A 22,300-nucleotide genomic window follows, 5' to 3' on the forward strand; every position below is an offset into this window, starting at 1 on the left:
TTAGACAGTAAATCTTCACCACTTCAACACTTCAACAGATAATTTGATATTTTCTGTCGTTGCTTTTTGCTTTTCTTCCACTTTCTGACCCGCCATCTTGCTCCCATTAAGATACATCCAGAAACTAATGTCGCCAAAACTTAATTTTACTCCATCTTTAATTTGGCACATCAGAAAAATTAATCTCATTGACAAGACTGAGTCCAAAATATCTGGAAAAGATGACGACGGCCTTGGTCCACTAACCAAAGGAGAAAATGGATGAACTTCACAAAATGGTTTAGGTTTCAAATCCTCCTCACAAACCGAATGTCTCTCTCCTGTCTGCCACATAACACTGATCTCTGTTGGCCAGTGGCAGTGATAACTAATGGACTGCACATGAACTTAAAGGTGTTTCCCATCATGTGTCTTCCTGGTATCTCTGATAAAGGTCACAGAAGCAGATTCTCCACCTTCTTTACAGCAGCTGTAACCATGTCAGAACTGAATCTTACTGATTATATTGACTGCATCATCTCACCTGTGTGGCTGATTGATCGGGGGGAAAAGCAGCGTCTGCATGCCTCAAACACCCCTAAGATGAAGGTACTGATTGTGCAATCAGACTAACAAAAAGAGGAATTTCCCTCTATTCTAGTGAACATTTTTATCATACCAACCTCTGAGAGGCCCTGGAAAGAAACGCTCTCAGAAACACACACCCAAGCAGATTAACTGAAGGTAGGGTTACAGCTGGAGATTACCGTCTATGCCTAGTCATGTCACGCTCATTAAGTGTCCATTGTCTATCTAGATGCACGCACATCCACTCAATCTTCATGTTTTCGTTAATTCACACGCTGTTATCCAAAGGAAGCGCACGTGTTGGGGCTTTGCCTCCAACCAAGGCATGATCTGTTAAATATTACCAGGCTGTGCACTACAACACAACACAGACATCACCTTGTGTGCCTGTTGGGTATACAGAGGTGATATCTTTATGATTTTATGGATACTGTAGTCAGCTCGGTTTTAAGATAAGTTTATCTTATCTTCGCAGTGGTGGACGGTTGATCTGAATGACTGCCTGGTTTGATTTTGAAGATAAATGTGACATCGTTCAAGAGAAGGCACTGATGCTGTGGTTCATTAGCTACCAGCAATCACATGGCATCAGCTGAGCGTGGCGCTGTTGCTGGTGTTTCAGAAACTGCTGATTCAGTCATTTCTGTAAACCTCACAGGTTTGGTCAAAAAATAGAAATCATCCATATGTGTTGCTGATGTCAGAGGTCAAATGGATGGGAATATCTTGAACCTTGAAGCAGAGGGGAAGTGAAAGACCTCAACAGGTCAGTTAAAAACAGACTGTAACCTACAGATGACCCAGTAACCCCTCAATCCAGCTCTAACTCCATCGTTCTGCTACTTGTTACCAACAGCCTAAGATCCTTGAATTTCTTAACTTGAGATAAAGTCATCCACAACTCGGAAAACCATATGAGTGGCTGACTATCATACAGGTTGCTTCACAATTAGTGTACATGGCTTGAAGACCAACAAGGACAATATAGTCAATTTGAGACGTTGACATTCCCAAAATATATAACCTTCTCTCCATGAACACCACAGAAACAAGGGGCATCCCTGGAGGAACCAAGACCAAACCAAGCTCCTCTGCTTTTAGACCATTTTGACGTATTTTGGTTTGGTTACACAGAAATTACACAGATCAGCATAAAAAGACTGCAGCGCCCCAATACTTTGGTAAAGTTTTCTCAAGATCTGCAAAACATATGTGGACTGGACAATCAGATCTCTATGATCCATCAAAAACCAGATTACTGCTAATTTCCAGGTTTGACAGACATCAACTACGCTCTACCATTGCAAGTGTCCCCCAGAGAACTTGCTGAACCCGCTGGTTATGGTACTCAGCAGTCATTCATCCAGCAGCCCGTCGTGTTTTTGAGTTAAAAAATGTTTGAGTTGACGAGAAATTTGAAAATATCACTTGGTAAATATGTGCTATTGAAAGATTGGAAGAATAACACCTGAACATCAACTATAAAGTTTTAAAAATGCAAACATTTTACAGAACCTTAAATAAATAAAGCAGTGCTAAGCCTGGTGGTCCGCCAGGCTTACAATACATTAGGTGTAACCCTGTATTGTGACCAATAGGAAAATTCAACTGCAGTAGCCACATTTCAACCCAAAGAGGGAAGCACTAACACTTCTTGTTTTTTTTAACCAAGCATTGCAGAATTGAGCAGGTTTACATGAAAACATCCCAACTTGCACAGTAAAATAAAGATAGTACCCCCAAGGACCAATTTATACAGCTTATCTGGAATTTAGTCACTCTTTAAAGTAACACGGTTACAACAACCAAACACCAATCTTCTCCAATTTTAGTGCAACAAAAGCCTTCTAGGTTTACAGCAGAAGCCCGTTCCTACCAAGGCAACTACAATCAACTTTTACGGAGAGAAACTTCCTCAGAAAACCGTCTTCATGTCCCTTTCTCCAGGCTCCAGATAAGAACAGGTTTATGCAGCAGGCCTGGCATCCTCTCTGCTCCCAAAAAATCCCAGCACACTAAAGTTTTTCTCAAACTGCCAGTAAAAACCTGGGTGGACGTCACAATGTTGACATAAAAATATTGCTTTTGGAGTTTGTTTAAAGAACACCACATCAGCGCGCAATTAGGCGACGCGAGGGAAAGAGAGGGAGAGTCGTAATGTTTGTGTAGAGTTTTTGTCCTTGGACAAATGTTGGCTGGTATTTAGGTTTTGGACAGACACTCAGAAAGCTTTTTTCAGTTCAAAGAGAGCAGTTTGTGTTGGTTATCATGTCATAAAAATGAACTACAAACGCTTGTTGGATAAGAAAACGATAGAGAGCTTTGTCTCCTACCACACCAGACAAACAATAGTGCAACTGTTGAATGATAAAACGTCTAACCGATGGTCGTAAATTATTATAATGCAGTTAAAAGACCTTCAGACTTTGTATTTAGCGCCAAGTTGTTGCAAATAAACATATTTTTTTACCATTTTATCCATTTTTGCTCTAGATTTAGTTTTTGTCGTAGTCTGTGCATCAAAATGTATCGAACTTTTCTCATTTTTCAGCATGCAGCTGCCACCCAATGGGCTCCATGCCTTTTCATGTCACTGACGGCTCTCTGTGCGACCCTTCCAACGGAAACTGCATTTGCAAACCTGGCGTCGGCGGAGCGCAGTGTGACAGGTGCATGGTGGGATACTGGGGCTTTCATGAGTACGGCTGTCGCCCATGTGACTGTGCAGGAGACTGTGACCCATTTACTGGGGACTGCATGTACGGGTAAGTAATAAAAGACGAAAATCAGCATATTCATGTGTTAGAGTGGTCTAGTCAAAGCCCAGATCTACAATCCAATCAGTGATAAAGCTTTAAATTGATGTTCAGACAATCCAACATGACTGAGCAGACGTTACTCTGCAATGAGGAATTGCTGAATTTAAATGCTGTGAATGGTAACAAGCCAAGAAGGAAAACACAATTTAAACAAATGCTACAAAATGTTCTAATAAAAAACCCAGTTAAACATCCAACCAGAATTACAACAGATGCATGTTGATGGCTGCACTGTAAAATATCTGTATAATCTACAGTGAATTACTGGCAGCAGGGATAACAGCTGTAATTTTTACAGTAACCTTCATGTAATTTAACTTTATTACAGCTTTACTGTAACTATGGACATTTTACTGTGATTTTATTGGTCTTATTGTAATTCTATCACAATTTTACTATGGTTGTAGTGAAATATTCAGATTTTGTTACAGTTTTACTGTAACTACAATTTTATCGTTATTTTAATACAGTTTTACTGACTTAATCACAATTTTACTGTAAAAGAATGAAAGTAAACAATAGACATTTAACAGTGTGTGTGGTTCTGGCAGAAACTTTGATATAAATTCAAACTTGTTGACCAAATTCTAGTTTCTTAAAGTTTTATCTAACCAAACGCCAGCTGACATGAAGTAACATTCTCACTTGAACTTTACATTTGGAGATTTTCAGGGCGCTACCACCTATATTTTCCAGCCGTACAGATTCAGTTTTAAATGTGTGATATTCCATTGCAGCTCCGATCTGGAAATATACAGCCTGGATGGAAACTCAAGTGAACCAGTCAGGATCTTCAGCCCACATGAACTATTTTCTGCTCTCCACTACTCAGGTGAGATTCATCCTTTCACAACAGCCCAGTGAATCAGACATGAACATTTACGCCGTAAAAGCTTTCAGATAGATGAGAGAATGAAAAATGCTCCTTTTCTCATCAGTGACTCCCTGTAAGCTGCAGCATTTACAGCCACATTCCTCACTGGCAGGACATGCGCTGTCCAAGACCTCACAGCAACACGCCACACATGCAAGTTATTTGATTATGTTACAAATCGGTGCCTGTGTCTGTTCCCTGCAGAGAAGTGCGAGTGCAAAGAGCAAACGCTGACCAACAGTAAACTCTTCTGCACCATGAACTATGCATATGGTAAGAACTCAAGCATCCACCTCTGACCCGTCATCAGGGTCCAAACACAACCAGACTAATGTAAATTAATGCTAGCGCTGCAGCTAACGATTAATTGGTTAAAAGCCTTAATATTAGGTAACATGCAAACAAATTCATTCAGTTCAAGAAAACAAATATTTTACTGCATAGAATTCAATAGTACAGCATTCTTTTGGTGAATTTGAAGCTAAATTACACAAGTTAAGGAGTTTTGAGTAAAACATATATGCAGACAAATGTGGTTTCATCTTAAATGCAAAATGTATTTTGTACAGTTTTGACTTAATTATTGCAATGAATTTGTTTTCTTTTTGCAAGTGGCCTTTTTTGAGTCTGTATATTCCAGTTAATTACTAAATTAGTTGACGATTATTTCTATAATTGATTCATCTTTTCAGCCCTAATTAGGTTTACTGGTAAAACTACATTTGTTTCGGTGTCTGGAATTACCAAATCACACAAAAACAGCTTAAATATTCACATAAGGACATTTAGGGTGAGGCAGAACAATTCAAATACCTGGATTGTTTGATTATGTGTTAGGAATACAGAGATTATTGTCCTGAAAAAAGATAGAAAATGCCTGAGATATAACTGGAAGTAACTGGGAATCAATCTATAATCTATGTATGTGAAAGTAGAGAGCAGGAATACCTTCTTTAATAGATGTGCCAGTAATTAAGTCTGACTAAGCAGACAAACAAATGCAAGAATACAAGTTTTAAAGTTTAAATGAATCTCAAAGCACACTGTGCTAAACATCGCAGAATCATCAGCATAGAAGTTAATCTGTCTTACTAAATTTGATAACAGATCAGCTCTCTCAACTTTCCACTTGCATCTTTATATGTAAGCGATTAGCACATGCAGCAAATTTCAGTATTTTAACTTTACAAACCCGGTTTAATGTAAAAAAAAAAATATGGTGACTTTAATTTAAAGGGCTCTGGTGGGAGCTATTTAAAGAACTTGGAGTAGAAACAATATTTCCTATCTGAATGCAGCCAGAATTAGCTATTGAAGTTACATTTTTGTCTCAAATGTTCATTTTCTGAGAGGTGAATTATAAGAAGAGCGCCTTTAAATCTCTTAAAAACTAAATTATCTCAGTTCTTTTTTTTTGCCACAAGAGGTGTTAGCTAATTACACATTTTCAATTTATGCTTTCAAAAAAATATTCTTTTGTCATTTTGTAACAGCTGCAGCAAATAGAAGCTACTTTTATTTTACCCTCTGATGTGGTAAAAATATGGGTTTTAATTTACTGAATTGTTTGTTTTCACAGCCATTATTTTATGCTTCTTGTGTTTTCTGTTTACTTCACAGTTGTCTTTTGCCTTTTATCACGCCAGAGTTTGCTTTCCAACTTCTAAACTTGAAGTGCAGTGATTTATTTTTCAATTGCTTGGTCATAACCCATAAATTAAATGATCTAGTGTTTAAACTCACACTAGTTTCTACTAACTGTTGTGGTAATATCTTGAAATTTTTCACTTAAAGCCATGTATCCCCTTATTTTACTAAAGTTAAGATTGAAATATTTGTTTGAGAAAGCAGAACAGTCCTGACTCTGGAGTTTGTATTTTGCTTTCAGCATCTGTTTTCTCCTTCTTGACCTTCAGTGCTAAAGGTGAAAGTGCTGTCGGCCCACGATAAAGGCTCTCACGCCGAGGTGGAGGCCAAAGTTCAAAAGGTCCTCAGCCACAACACCAAGCTGAAGATACAGAGAGGTCAGGTCACGCTTTACCCCGAGTCCTGGACGGCACGGGGCTGCACCTGCCCCATCCTGAACCCAGGTCAGACTCAAGATCCGCAGTTTACAACGAGATGCAAAAGCATTCATTTAGTTTTTCACAAGCTAAAACCGTCAAGTCAATGCACTTAATTAGGATTTTTTTGTGATAAAATGAACATATACCAGTGAAGTGGAATGAAAACTGTAGATTTAGCTTCTTCGATTGAAAGAATGTGGCGTCCTCTGATCAACACTTCTACCCAACTCTACATAAATACAAAAAGCTGTTTTAAATGATTTCATTAGTTTATTAAAAATGCTTTACAAACTAAACTTGGTTTGAAGAGATCTAAAAAAGCAAAGCATCATACCATGAGCTAAGAACAAAAGAAGAAATTTAAGTATAGGAATGATGACCTAGTCAAAGTCTGGACTTCACTTCCATTGAGATGTTTGTTCATTGCTTAAAAAAAACTCCAGTGTTTTTCAATTTTAAAAATTCAGCAAAGAATTGTGGGTAAAGTTTCCTGCAGTGACATAAAGGAGTCATTTCACATCACTTGATGATGGTTTCTGCTCTAGAACGGTATAAACAATTATTGGGTTTAAGGAGCAGATATTGTTTACACATGAGGTTGGTAAAATTTGCTTAGTGATCTAAAATATTCAACTGCGATAAAAAAAAGAAAAGAAAAACAGAAGAATCTTTGAAAGGGAAAATGACTTTTCCCCTCTCAGTGAGAAAATACAAACATTTTCTATCAGAGTAATTTTTGGACACAAAGTTGTTCAGTCATTAAAAACAGAAAAAAAAACTTTTTAAGACTTTTTTAACTGTGTTATCCAACAGGTGTGGAGTACTTGGTGGCGGGTCACTTGGACCGTAAGCAGGGTCGGCTCCTGGTCAACATGAAGAGCTTCGTTAAGCCGTGGAAGGCCAGTTTGGGTCGCAAAGTCCTCGCGCTGCTAAAAAAAGACTGCAACTGGTAGACGGAAACGGAGCGGGGAGTTTCTAGTTTCCTGCTTTTGCTGTTGGAGCAGCTTTTGAGGGACTGAACCGCGATGAACAAATCCCTCAATCTCTCTGCTGTTGTCTACCGACAGCATAATACCACTGCTGGAGGTATTTTTATTAAGAAATGTCTCCCTTGCACCTGTGCAAACTTCCTCTTGCGTGATTATGTTCGAGTACAAGTGGATTTCACCAGAAGCGCAGAACTGCTTTTCCTCCTCTGCAGCACTTTAGCCTAAGATGGACCAAGCCAATGCGGACGCACTAAGAAGAGGAGGAGGAGAAGAAGCAGCAGCGCCTGGAGTGGACGCATCACATCTCCACATCATGGAGCGACGCCAAGCAAGCCATAAAAACCACGACAGGTGGTTAAATCCTCGCCAGTCCAGGTGTGTCTGTGATGAAATCAGAGCAAATGGAGACCTGAATGTATTTCCCCCCCGGCTGAGGCTGAGTGAGGCTCAGTCCAACTCTGTCGTTTTAGGTTTTAAACCAACTAACGTTTGCATCACAGCATAATGTGATTCATTTCATATTAATACGCCCCTTTGGACTCAAAATGCTCTTATTCTTCCCTCCTTTGTGCCCATGTACAGTATTATTTGTATATATCTCTATAAATATTGTCGCTCACCTCTTTGTTTTTTGTTTATGGTGATATTAAAGGATAAATCCAGCCTATTGCAAGTTTGGTCCAACTCTTTTACAGGTCCTTCTCAAAAAATTAGCATATTGTGATAAAGTTCCTTATTTTCCATAATGCAATGATAAAAATTAAAGTGTCATATATTTTAGATTCATTGTACACCAACTGAAATATTTCAGGTCTTTTATTGTTTTAATATTGATGATTTTGGCAAACAGCTCATGAAAACCCAAAACCCCTGTCTCAAAAAATTAGCATATCATGAAAAGGTTCTCTGAACGAGCAGGTAACCTCATCATCTGAATCAACAAAGTAACTCTAAACACCTGCAAAAGATACCCGAGGCTTTTAAAAACTCCCAGCCTGGTTCATTACTCAAAACCGCCATCATGGGTCAGACTGCCGACCTGACTGCTGTCCAGAAGGCCATCATTGATGCCCTCAAGCAAGAGGGTAAGACACAAGAAAGAAATTTCTGAACGAATAGGCTGTTCGCAGAGTGCTGTATCAAGGCACCTCAGTGGGAATGAAAAAGTGTGGCAGAAAATGCTGCATAACGAGAAGAGGTGACCGGACCCTGAGGAAGATTGTGGAGAAGGACAGATTCCAGACCTTGAGGGACCTGCGGAAGCAGTGGACTGAGTCTGGAGTAGAAACATCCAGAGCCACCRTGCACAGGYGTGTGCAGGAAATGGGCTACAGGTGCTGCATTCCCCAGGTCAAAGGTCAAGCCACTTTTGAACCAGAAACAGCGGCAGAAGCGTCTGACCTGGGCTACAGAGAAGCAGCACTGGACTGTTGCTCATTGGTCCAAAGTACTTTTTTTGGATGAAAGCAAATTTTGCATGTCATTCGKAAATCAAGGTGCCAGAGTCTGGAGGAAGACTGKAGAGAAGGAAATGCCAAAATGCCAGAAGTCCAGTGTCAAGTACCCACAGTCAGTGATGGTCTGGGGAGCCATGTCAGTTGCTGGTGTTGGTCCACTGTTTATCAAGGGCAGGGTCAATGCAGCAGCTATCTGGAGGTTTTGGAGCACTTCATGCTTCCATATGCTGAAAAGCTTTATGGAGATGAAGATTAAATTTTCCAGCACAACCTGGCACCTGCTCACAGTGCCAAAACCACTGGTACATGGTTTACTGACCATGGTGTTACTGTTGGCCTGCCAACTCTCCGGACCTGAACCCCATAGAGAATCTTTGGGATATTGTGAAGAGAAAGTTGAGAGACGAAAGACCCAAAACTCTGGATGAGCTTAAGGCCTCTATTGAAGCATCCTGGGCTCCATAACACCTCAGCAGAGCCACAGGCTGATTACCTCCATGCCACGCCGCATTGAAGGCTGCAAAAGGATTCCTGACCAAGTATTGAGTGCACAGCTGAACATAATTATTTGAAAGATGACTTTTTTGGTATTAAAAGACTATTCTTTTATTGGTTGGACGAAATATGCTATTTTTTTGAGACAGGGATTTGGGGTTTTCATGAGCTGTATGCAAAAATCATCAGTATTAAAACAATAAAAGACCTGAAATATCTCAGTTGGTGTGCAATGAATCTAAAATATATGACACTTTAATTTTTATCATTACATTAGGGATAATAATGAACTTTATCACAATATGCTAATTTTTTTAGAAGGACCTGTATTTCAGCAGATTAAAAAGCACTTCAATAAACACTTCAGCAGCATAAACTTGTTTTTTCCTAAAGTTGTTGTTTAGAAAAAAAACAACAACTTTCAGTTAAAATGTCTCCGTATTTTTATTGTTAAAAGCAACTGTTTTATTATTAGGTCAGTAGATTTTTTTGTATTTTTACTTTTAGAAATGTATTTATTCATTTATTGGGTTTTACGTTTATGTCTTGATTGAATAAGATGCTTATTAATGCCTTTCTATGACCTGAACATGATTCTGCAGGGTGGCCAACGTATTTCAAGAGGGAGCCATGGCCCACTGTTAGAAGCTGCAAAAATGCTAGTTAGAATATCTCACTAAAATAAACTGCTAAAACAAAATATTAAGTATTTTTGCCTTGTTTCTAGTGCAAATATCTTAGTATATTTGAAATAAGACTAAACTAATTTACAAGGAACTTTTCAGAAAGATACAGGAGCTGTTTTAAGTAAATAATTCCTTAATGTTGATTTTAAAAAGTACTAGTTTCACTGGCAGATTATTTCATTTTTACCACAACTTTTTCCCATGTTATAAGTGAAACAATCCACTAGTGAAACAAGTACTTTTTCATCATTACTAAGGAATTATTTACTTAAAACAGCTTCTATATCTTTCTGAAAAGTTCCTTGGAAGTTAGTTTTGTCTTATTTCAAGTGAACAAAGATATTTGTACTCGAAACAAAGTAAAAAATACTTGGATTTTTTTGTTTTTGCAGTGTACTTTGAAGTTTGAAGTTAAAATGCAGAAGAAAATCTGAAGTAACATATCTGGGTTATAAAAAGCTCTTCTTGTCAGTGGGAGCTTGCATTTGTGTATAGAGCAAAAACCCCAAACACAATCACAGCTCAACAGCAGTGGATTTCACCACACAGGCCTTGAAATAGTTCACATAAATTAGGCTAAAATATCCTTATCAACCCATCCTCTCTCTCACACACACACACATCTTTTCAGATCCAGTCATCCATCAGTCTCCTGTACAGTCGCACCGCACCGCAAAATGTAAACCATAACAGAGAGAGCCCCCGACCGGCACTCTGTTTGGGTTTAGACGGAGAGCTTGTCTTCCGCTCGCGACGTGACGCGTTTGGCCGAAAGGTGCGAACACATTCCTGGCGAGTCGAGCGGCTCTCTGGGTCAAAGGTCATTCACCTGTGTCCACCTCACCAGCCGGATAGCCTCTAGTAGCCATATTTCCTACTTGCTGACCTGTTTAAAGATTTGTGGCTGGAGGTTTCTGTAAGCCGTTTTCAGACAGCAGGGTGGAGGGTGAATGAGTGCAAATGGGCTGAATGCTGAAAGAAAAGATTAGAACAAACCTGCTATATCTGCAGACAACATGCGTCCCCCTCCACACCATCCATCATATTTCTGCAGCATGATACACTTCATGGAATAACTACACATTTTTACCGGTTCAAAATGGAGTAAATTTCTGGAAAAAAAAATTTTTGAGATCAATTTGAGATTTTCTAGAAAAACTAGGAAATTTCTGAGTTGTAGAGTCAAAAATTTGCTTTAAAAAACTACAATTTTTAGATTGTCTGAAATTTTCTAGAAACCCCCCCTCCCCCAAAAGTTCTAAACTTCTTAATAATTGTTGAAGTATAAAGACTTTAAGTTTTGCTGGGTTGGGACAGTTACCACAATGCCAAGCTGGAAAGACCTCAGCAAGAAAAAACCTTCTACTGAAAATACTCAACATCTGGGATGGCTTATAAGAACTTTTCTGGACAAACTGAGCTAAAACATTCAACAGTAACAGATTATTCAGCTGAAAACATTTAAATGTGTTAAGGAAATCGTTACAATTTCACCCCAAAAATCCGAATGCCCAATTCTGAGATATTCTGAAAAATGCACTTTTCTAGATTTTTTATAACGGGACTAAACGTCTTTCTAAAATGATAAATGGTGTTTTTTTTCCAAACAATGTTTTTATTATTACCACATAATTTTTAATACATTCTCATATGCACCTCCAGATGAGTTCATGAGTAAACAGCAGTAGTTTAAATATTTGTCTTCAATCAATTAAATACACTACAAAATGCTCCCAACTGTGTAGATTATTTATTGGGCTGCAACTCATATTTTAGTAATTGATTATTCTATCGATTAATCGGTCAAAAAAATATATTATAAAAAATTTATTAAAAAACACTTCGGTCCATTTTCTGAATTTGAAAATAAGCATTTTATTATCTAAAATCCAATAACAGTATTCCTTCAGGTTACTGCTGATTATTTTTAAGGATGAATCTGCAGTGTAGGGCTGATCTGGTGATTATTTTGGATTAACTATTTAGTAATATAATAATATAGCAAAATATGCTTCATTTTGCATTTATTTATTTTTTACAGAATTTGAACCAGGTGAAATGCCACTAAAGGGGCTTTGAGTTAAACATGTCTACTGACAAAGGATTCTTTCCATCTTAAATGCAAAATATGTATATTTTTAGTACACTTTTGGCTTAATTACTACTCTGAGTGAGTTATCCTTTCAGGAAATTAAATTTTTGAGTCTGTATGCTCCAATTAACGGATTACTAAATTAGTTGATTATTTCAATAATCAATTAATCACAATTAATCGTCTCAGCCCTAATAATTGTTTTTGTTCACATGAGAAAGAAAAGGTTTTAAATAAAAGTTTCACAGAAAAAGAAGTGTTTTCTGTTCTGTTTAAAGGCATCATTAATCATTTTCTGACATTTATCCAGTGGCTCCTGGATTCAACACAGAAGAAATTTCAAATAACTAGCAGCAGTTATTCACCAAAAGCGTCAAATCTGGAGTTTAAAAACACAGAGGAGTTCTTCCATGCGCAGAGCACCTGAAATGTCCCTCTGGGGAGACCTTTGGATCAGACCAAAGGAGGTGTTTGTGGGAACCGGCCTTGAGGAGCAGACACAACAGGCCGCCGCAAACACACATTCAAGCACAGACCTCCTCTCTCACTCCCTCGTGCTCGCTCGCCCATTGTCCCAGGATTGACTGGCCATTCTCAGCCTGTGATGGAGATGTCCAGCGGGGGGTTGCCTGCTGTGGGAACCCAGTTGATGAATGAGTGTTTGGCATGCTAGCGTTCTCCTCTGGCATAGTTCGCGCCAGTATAGTTTTTGTGTTATTGTAGTAACGGCGAATGCATGCATGTGTGCACGCCTGTATGAACACAATGCCTCGCTTGTGTTGCTATAGAATGGAGTTATGGCCTTTGTCCCGGCAGCATTCTTGTGTTGCGGTTGGCTCTGGAGTGCGTGGCAGCTCCTGGAGGCCGGGGGACAATAACCTCCCCCACCTTCCCGTCCCCTCACAGCCAGCCACTATGCACCGAGACGGACGCCGCCAAACCGGCTGCAAACAGCATCCAGGATGTAAGAAGCGACAGGTAGAAAAAAAACACATACTAACGTGGAATCTTTTCACATCGTTCCAGGTTAGAAACCTCCATTTCCTGTAATTACATCATCAAGTCCTTTGCAGGACGTCCAGTTCTTTACAAAATAGATGAAGCTCAGTTAGCTTTCGGCTTTCAGTCTCTTTAAGTTTAAGATTAGTACTTTGTGTAGGCCCTTGTGTGCTCTGATGCAGGCTGAAATCTGGGCGTAATGATGGCTTCAAGTCCTGAACCTTCAGAGACACATAAAGACGATTACAAAGTCCGCCCTTTATCACCTGAAGAACATATCCAGGATTAAAGGACAAATGTTGAAGAACAAATCTGGAGAAACTCATCCATGCGTTTATCTTTAGTCGCCACAGAGTCGCAGTGGTCAAAGTACAAAGTATACATATAAAAATTAATTATGAATTTAGGGCAGATATTTGTACAGTGATCAGAGAAGGAAGGACAGGATGATGGACAAAAACAGATGGACGGTGGGAAAACAGAATTGATGCATGGAATTAGAGTTTGTTGGTTGGATGGATGATGGACGGTTGGATGGATGGACGAATGGTTGGATGAATGCTTGGTTGGATGGATGGATGTTCTCCTACCAGCATTCCTCTAACCTTTCAGTTCAGGTTTATTTACTGAACTAATTTCCTCATTAGTTCAGTAAATAAATATTTTTCTCCCCTGGAGGTTTCAGGTTATAAACTTCACTCAGAAATGGGAAGTTAAAAAACTTCGACCCGATAATTAACCTTCCAGCACATTAAACATCTGAACATTTCCCACCATGAGCTTCTGGAGCCAGAATCAGAGCTCTGGAAGCAGAAAATACACCAAGACTGGATTTATTCTCCTTCCTATAGTCACAGGGAAACGTGTGCTGGATCAGGGAGTCATGTGGTCAGAATTACCCCGTCAGTCGTGATTCATTTACAGAGGAAATGAGAAGATTTATGCATCGGAAACCGAGTCAGTGAATCGAGTTAAGGAAAAATATTCCTCAGAAACATCACAGCTCGCTGGCTTCACGTTCAAAACACTTGAGGAATGTTGAAAGAGCAAGCCAGAACAGGGATGGGGATCAAAACACAACTGCTGATCATTTTTACATACGTGACAAAACAAGATCCCGACGTCGTCAGTTTATTCAGACCAAAAAAGAACTATAATAATAGACAAGAAGTCATGCATCCAACGGCAACATCCAGCCTGACTGCGCAGAGAGAGGGGAGGACATTTTTACAGGAGGCGTGTTTGTTTACAGGCTCTGCAGCATTTCCTCTGGCTTCACCTGCACCTGTGTTTTAGCCCCCCACAAAACCAGCGGCGTATCCAGCTGCGCTAACACCACCGTGAAACCACCGGAATGGCTTCCTTTCTCTGGAAGCACCAGCCCAGCGAAACATGAAAACATGTTGCCTGTTTCACACATGTGGGCGTGCTTTTATTTTTATCTTTATGAGGTCCAGGTGTCTGGGAGAAACGGTACGCGCCGAGCGTTCCCCGACTTTCAATGCACATCGCTGTTGTTTAGACATCCGAGTGGAAAAGATGAGGACAACCTACAGCGACCTGCGTGTTTTCCAACATACTTGGATAGACTGGCGTGCATTATCGATTTCATCAACACTGAGAAATGCAAGTAAAGCAGAGAAATGGCTAAAAATCAGACTGATGTATGGCATCAGGTGCACATTTTGAAACCTTTGACCTTTAGTTTTGTGTTCTCCTGACTGCTGAAGTGAAAATGAACGCCCTTTTGAATCTTCAAAAAAAAAAAAAATCTTTAAACTTCAGAAAACTTACAAGTGGAGTAGATTCAGACCGACTGCACTGCAAAACCTGAAAATCAAACCAAGTATTTTTGTCTATTTTCTGTTGCACATATTTTAGTGCACTTTAAATCAGACTAAATTGACTTACAAGTACCATTTTTAACAAGATGCAGGAGCTTATTTTAAGTCAATAATTCGTTAACATATTTCACACTTATAAATTTCTTGTAAGTGAAAGGATCTGCTAGTGGGATTAGCAATTTTTTTTATCAATACTAAGGAAATATCTACTTGTAAGTTCTATTTGTAAGTTAGTTTTGTCTTATTTCAAGTGTGCTAAGATGTTTGGATTAGAAACTAGACAAAAATATTTGATAAAACTGTCTTTTTGCAGTGTGTTAACCTTTAAAGCGGACCGCAAAATGCTAAAAGAAGTCTCCAAATCAACAAAATATTGTCACGTTGCAGGTTCAGTTCTCTCTGATACCCAGAATAATTCATGTTGGTTTTTATGATGATCTGCTGCAGCAAAGCAGCCCAAACCATCACACTTCCTCTTCCATGCTCCACTGTTACATGAAGCTCTTTTCCTGATATGCTGTCAAAATATTTTTATTTTTGACTCATCTGCGTTGTGTAATCCACTAACAAGAAATGCATATTTATCCAATTTAACAGAAACATCTTGGTTTGCACTGTGAAGATTGATGTTATCCATCTATATCTTCCAATACGTTTGGCATTAAGGTGCGACTGGAAATCTTCACCAGCTCATGGGAAAATCTACATTTGACTATCATTTCTGCTGTTTGGTGCTGAAAATATTGAGTACAGCAGGTTTTCTCAGCCTGCTAACTGAAAACAAGGTTTCCTGAGAAAATCGTGACGCTGAATGAGATTAGATGTTCTGTAAAGGCAAAGCAGGCGAACCACAACAAGGAGTAGAAATCTGTTCATTGCGCCAGTAGTGAAAATCCTTTGAAATATTAACGCTAAATTACTTAATGTGCTTCATCTCACAAGATCTTTAGCAGTTAAATAACAGTGAATAAAGTGTTTATGAGGAGGGTGCATAAAACGAACACGCGAGGGAACGAGGGTTTGCGTGTGCGGACATGAAAGCAGTTATTGCCCGGAGACATTAAGGGAGAAAAAACATTAGAGATGATTCACAGGCGTTGCATGGTACATCAACACATACCTCTTTCTCCAAGTCACAAACGCTCCTTAATCTGCACTCTCCCCCCACTCTCACAGGAGGATTTAACAAGGTTTGAATGGATCAGTTCCCCACTAATCAGAACATGAGAGGGATTCCTCACATGCAATCAAGGAGCATGTGTTGAGATGAAAAGCACGAGCCTTCAAGCAAACTTTCCTGGATGAAACCTAACTCCTGCCTTTGAGCCTCTACAGAAACACGCAGAGAAAGATTTTATATATTTATGCACAGTTATTGTATTGCACCGTTTCCTGCAATCACAGATGACGTACTGATGTTTTCTTTGCACTGATGGGATCTAGATGGTGACTACCACCATGCAGCCCCCATTAGCCAGCATGAAGCTCTGCACCTGCATCCTACAGTAGCTCAGAAACCCTGAAGGTGCACAAACAGGAACACAAGCCAACAGATAATAAACACACATGTTACGTCCTGGAAAGTGACATCACTGTGTTACCTGAAACAGATTTTAATAAAAATGTCTTTCAATTGTTTCAATGATGTCAGGCTTTTACTGTAAAAAGAAAGAAAAACTGAAAGGATGGACCAGAGTTTTGTCGACTTTTCCAGACTTGGATGTTCAAAGTCCATATTTGTCCATCATCTTTATCTAAAATCAAGATCTGGAAAATCCACGCTGTGGATTGAATTGTAAATAATAAACTTATATTTTTTTTGCTTCCAGCTGAAGGTCCAGTTTTTCGATTTCATACCAAAAAAAATTTGGAACTTGGCAGGTAAAAATGTCTGGTTTAACTAGGCAAAACAAAGAACGATATTGCATTCGTTTTACAGACTTGCTTAACTCGGGGTTTGACACAATTCAAAATTATTGCAACAGCTCCCTCTAGCGATTAAAGTTGGTCACATCTGTCGTGTCAGTAAGAGTTGTGATTTTTGATAAGCACATATTAAATGTAGAGTAATAAACACGCAATAGAAGATATATAACACGTATATACCTGTGGTGATATTCTTCTCTTTTGTAAATGAATTCCTCTGAAATTATTTCATAAAAATAATTATTTTAATAAATCCAAATTTGGTGTTTAATAAATTCATCAAGATACGTAAGAATATTTTGAAGCTGTCAAACTGAAGAAAGCCAATGAATAGGTGAATGTGACACGTTTGGTTGTAAATGATAACTAAATAGTAATAAACTACCCGCAACAATATAAACAACAACAAAAACGTCACGTCTCGTGGACGCGCTCGAACTAACACCACGCGACAGGGATTGACAAGATGGCGAACATTTTAGAAACAGAGGAGTAAACCGTGAAGAGGAGCCTCGGTAAGATGCGTCCTTTTAAAATAATGACTTGTCTTGTCCATGAGAACTGTGTTTGATCATAATCTGGGAGTTGGTGGAAAGTCCCGACGGACACCGTGAACAGCGGTTCGGATAACGCGTGAATTAGTTGGGATATCAACCCGGCTTGCTAAGGCTAGTTAGCATGCTAGGCTAAAATTAGCAGCTCACTAATCTCTTAATCACAAATCTGAGAACAGGAATAATATGCACCGGAAGCTGTGGATAAACTCCAATTTAAGTTTAAATTGATCGACGGTGTTGTTTCTCGTGTTTGATGAGTCTCTAGGTTTATATTTTGTCTTATAAATCCCAGAGATCTCGGGTTAGCCGTAGCTAGCTGGCTGGCTCAAGTTAGCAACTGGGAATGTACCACTTTTTAAAATATTAGCATAATAAAACAGAAGACATTCTCATGCTGATGTGAAATTAATTGTTGTTTCTTTTACGGTTTAATGGTTGTCTTCAGTTGGGTCGTATTTATTATGCATTCATGCAACAGTGAAGCTTCACGTTCAGACCAGGCAACCACAAGGACAACCCTGGTAAAGCGCGCTAACTCGCTGATAAATCCTGGCTGGCTCTCTGAACAATCACGACTCTTAATGCTAAATTATACCACCGTTATTTTAATATATTAAGTGAATGTTCTGTTGCAGCTATAAGTGTATACATCTTAAGAAAATCAAATATATTACATTACTGCATAGTCCTTGATGTTTAACGAATAAATGAATAAACACGCCCACTCCTGCACTATAAAAAGGTAAACAAGCGCAATTATCGACTCGAGTCCATGTACAAGAGTCGTTTTAGCTTTTATGATCTGTGATTTGCATATAAACTTTTTAGTACGGAAAGTTTGCAAACGTTTAAAGAGCTGTTTGTCAAAATAAAAGATTTTCCCTGAGGAAGGATTAACACCAGAATATTATGAGTTAATAAACATGTAATAGACTTATTCAGACCAAACAGCACGTTTGTTACTGTAGATCGAAAAGTGATAGTCTCATAAAGTTGAAGAGTTCTGTAGTTTTAATAAGTCAGAAAGAGCCCAGTTTAATTTAGTTAATCCAATGCTGTTGTAGAGTGTTGACGTGTGCAAGATTTCTTCCTGATCTAGTCAGAACAACAACTGAGTGAGTCACACACTGTCCATAAATGAAGAAATCGCTTTTCCTTGAGGGATTTATGCAGGAGATTAACAGTGCAGAGGACAGATGAGAACATGTGATGATTTCCTCGGTGTGGAAATTTCAACATCCTCATTATAACCAGAAATGTCAGGTTTTTACTGATGCCAATTTCAGATTTTTTTTATGCCCAGCGTTCTGACTGAGTATTTTTATAGGTTGTAGTTTTGAAAAAGAAGAGATTTATTCAAGTATATTTCCAGAATGATTGTTTAATTACACTTAAAAGTGGTTTGAAACTAACACCACATGTTTATTAAGCATATCTACAACTAAAACACCGATATAAGCTCAGAACAGGAAGTGCTACTTCATGCCGCTCTAATGCCGTTTGTGTCTCTGGGCTCAGTGAGTTTGTGTTTCTGTTACTATTTATAGAAAAGGTTTAGGTTGATGTTTCACATCCAAGTTTAACTGGCTATTTTAGGTCTGGGTCGGATTTTAAATTCCAAAATATACAAGATTATTTTCCATCAATCGAGAATCTTTCATCATAGAATGTTAATTTTTTAATTTAAAGGATCACTTAAAAACACAAGTCGTTAAAGATTCTGAATATTTTTGCGCTTTATCTTCATTGAGCTAATGAAGCACAGACTGTGTAACTGTTGCTGCACACTGCTGGTCAGCTGGCTAAAAGTAGAGCTAATATGCTTCCCCCCCCCACTTTTTACAAGGAAGGCTAAATTATTAACTGATAAATAATTGAATAGCAAAAGGTGCTTAATAATAGATTTTATTTCACAGAATCTGAACCAGCCAAATCTAAAACTCCAACTTAATAAGTTTTAGGTACAACCCATTTGAAGACAAAAGGTTTTTTTTATATATATATATCTTAAGTAGAAAATGTTTATATTTTTTGTACAGTTTTAATTCAATTACTGCTCTGAATGTTTTGTTCTTTCAGTAATTGACAGTTTGAGTCTGTAAACACATAAAATGATTAATGGATTACAAAATTAGCTGACAGTTACTTCAATAATCCGTTATTCAGATGAATCATTTCAGCTCTATGGTTGGTTAAACGGCTCTATAGTAGAATGTTGCTTTTCTAAACTGTTTGAAAGCACAAAGTAAACTCTTATTTACTGAAAAGTTGGTTAATTTTTAAAATGTAATGTTAGAGTTTGTTTGCCCCCTGTCAGTTGTGTTTACTGTGTTTTATTTTATTTTGGGTTGATAAAACCTTCAGCACAGATTAGATGCAGCTTTTTTCTCTTCCAGAAACCACAACCATGTCCTGGGATGTTCCCATTTCTCCGCTCACTGTGGTCACCATGGTAATATGAGGCTAATTTGAAAGCGACACACGCGCTCTCTGCCTCGCACACGAACCCACAGTCAGGCGTTGACTGTCGCAGGTGGTGTGCCCGGCCGGCCGGCAGGCCTGTGTGATGGACAGGTGTAAACACGTAGGGCGGCTGCGCCTGGCCCCAGACCACTCCATCCTCAACCCCCAGAAGTGGCACTGCGTGGACTGCAACACCACCGAGTCTATTTGGGCCTGCCTGGGCTGCGCGCATGTGGCATGCGGCCGCTACATCGAGGAGCATGCTCTCCAGCACTTCCAGCAGCAGCGCCACCCGCTGGCAATGGAGGTTAACGAGCTGTATGTGTTTTGCTACTTGTGTGACGACTATGTGCTGAACGACAACGCCACTGGGGATCTGAAGCTACTCCGCAGCACCCTCAGCGCCATCCAGAGCCAGCGCTATGAGGTCACAACGCGCAGTGGGCGAACCCTGCGCTCGGCTAGCTTCGGATCGGACGCCCTCATACCATGCGGCGCCAGCGAGCTGCAGCTGAGAGACGAGGACCGAATGTTTACCGCCCTCTGGCATCGCCGCCGGGCCCTCATCGGACGCATCTTCCGCCTCTGGTTTAGTTTAACCGATTGTGGGAAGAGGAGAGAGGAAGAGGAGAGGAGGAGGGAGGAAGAGGAAGAGCAGAAACGGGAGGCCAGGGAGAGGCGGCGTGTTCTAAAGCGGCAGCTGCAGGAGGTACTGGAGAACACTCCGATCAGAAAGAGCCGACGTCTGCGTCGGAAGAGCCAGAGAGTCGTGGATGCGACCATCGCGCCGACGGTTCAGAAAAGTCGCAAGAAGAGAAAAAGTCAAACGGCCTCGTCTCGATCTCGCAGGTCACGGACTCGAAGTCCTTCCGCTGCGGCGCCTAAGAAAGCCGGTCGGACGAAAAAGTCCCCGCCTTGCCCCAAATCCCAGAGACGTTCCTCTAACCCCAAATCTAAGCCCAGAACTATGCCATCCTCGTCCCGTGGCGCCCAGACGCCGGTCCGCCGCCGGCAGAGCAGCAAGCAGGAAGGCTCGCCTTTCAAACGGCGTCCCACCGTCACTCCCGGCGTGACGGGTCTGAGGAATCTGGGGAACACCTGCTACATGAATTCCATCCTGCAGGTTTTAAGCCATCTGCACGTTTTCAGGGAGTGCTTTCTGCGCTTGGACCTGACCCAGGCGCTGGAGCTGTTGGCGTCTGCCGTCCACGGCCAGTTGACGGTGAAAACCACGACCCAGTTTCCCCTCTCTCAGAGAAAGGGGCTCCAATCAACGTCGGGGCTGAGCGGCGGGGCGTCGCGTGGTCGCAGCATGGAGCTGATCCAACCCAAAGAGCCCAGCTCCAAGCACATCTCCCTCTGCCACGAGTTGCACACCCTGTTCCAGGTCATGTGGTCCGGCAAGTGGGCGCTGGTCTCGCCTTTTGCCATGCTGCACTCTGTGTGGCAGCTGATCCCCGCGTTCAGGGGCTACGCCCAGCAGGACGCGCAAGAGTTCCTGTGCGAACTGCTGGACAAGGTGCAGCAGGAGCTGGAGAGCACCGGGAAGCACACCAACACGGCCGGAGTCCCACAGAAACGCCTCATCAAGCAGGTTCTGAGCGTCGTCAATACCATCTTCCACGGCCAGCTTCTCAGCCAGGTACGACACACACGCGCGCACACACACACACACACACACACACACACACACACACACACACCTTTAGCCCTGTCATCCAGCTTTTGCTCTAAGCTACACAGATGCATTTAGTGACTAAGGCTACGTTCACACTGCAGCCTGAAGTGACCCAAATCAATTGGGGTTTTTTTGCCGTAAAGCGACGTCCGTCTGATCGTTTTATGATCATCTGAGTAACACAGATCGGATTTTTTCGAGTTAAGAGTTGCGGAAAAACACCTCACGGTGAAGCACGTCAAAATGCATCAACACAATGAATCCAATACACAATTTAAAAAACAAGCACTTGACAGAGTTTGGCTACATTGAGGCTCAATGCAGGAAAAACAAAGTCATTAGACAGCAGGTAAAGCAATTGTCAACACTCACCCGGATTAGCATCACGGTCAGAAAGCTAAACAACCCGAAAAATTATTTAAGTCAACAAGCCGGGGTGTAAGACGCTGGTTCTGCCCTCACTTTGAACTGCCGCTACGCGCTACTGGCAGTAATATTTCACAGACGTAGCACCGCTCAACATCCACCAGACAGTGAACTCTCACACCGAACATCTGCTTAAAGCTGCAGCTGTAACTTAAACAAAATAATTATTTTACATGATTACAACTTTCACTAAGACAGATAATCTCTTAAAATAAAAAAAAAAAATCATTCTCCTCTGCCTCCTCCCGGTTCTGCAGAATTACTCAGCTCAGTCAGAAACATCCAATCAGAACCAGCATTAATCAGCTGGCCAATCAGAACCAGCATTAATCAGTTGGCCAATCAGAACCAGCATTAATCAG

General features: G+C 40.3%; 2 protein-coding genes and 1 long non-coding RNA gene across 3 annotated transcripts in view; 2 read left to right on the forward strand and 1 right to left on the reverse strand.

The window, feature by feature from the left end:
• The window catches only part of ntn4 (netrin 4), a 30,549-nt gene extending 22,567 nt beyond the window's left edge, over window positions 1-7,982 (forward strand). The window contains exons 6-10 of the mRNA XM_008400477.2: window positions 3,119-3,332; window positions 4,124-4,218; window positions 4,465-4,533; window positions 6,177-6,350; window positions 7,140-7,982. Coding sequence (XP_008398699.1) covers window positions 3,119-3,332; window positions 4,124-4,218; window positions 4,465-4,533; window positions 6,177-6,350; window positions 7,140-7,279 — 692 coding nt within the window. The 3' untranslated portion in view covers window positions 7,280-7,982. The remainder of the gene's footprint in view (window positions 1-3,118; window positions 3,333-4,123; window positions 4,219-4,464; window positions 4,534-6,176; window positions 6,351-7,139) is intronic.
• The window catches only part of LOC103459150 (uncharacterized), a 43,161-nt gene that overhangs the window by 18,618 nt on the left and 2,243 nt on the right, over window positions 1-22,300 (reverse strand). The window lies entirely within an intron of this gene.
• Window positions 17,246-22,300, forward strand: part of usp44 (ubiquitin specific peptidase 44) — a 12,616-nt gene continuing 7,561 nt past the window's right edge. Inside the window, exons 1-2 of the mRNA XM_008400476.2 lie at window positions 17,246-17,329; window positions 19,768-21,476. Of these exons, the coding sequence (XP_008398698.1) occupies window positions 19,938-21,476 (1,539 nt within the window). The 5' untranslated portion in view covers window positions 17,246-17,329; window positions 19,768-19,937. The remainder of the gene's footprint in view (window positions 17,330-19,767; window positions 21,477-22,300) is intronic.

This window comes from Poecilia reticulata, linkage group LG23 (genome assembly GCF_000633615.1).
Source record: "Poecilia reticulata strain Guanapo linkage group LG23, Guppy_female_1.0+MT, whole genome shotgun sequence".
NCBI classification, from domain to species: domain Eukaryota; kingdom Metazoa; phylum Chordata; class Actinopteri; order Cyprinodontiformes; family Poeciliidae; genus Poecilia; species Poecilia reticulata.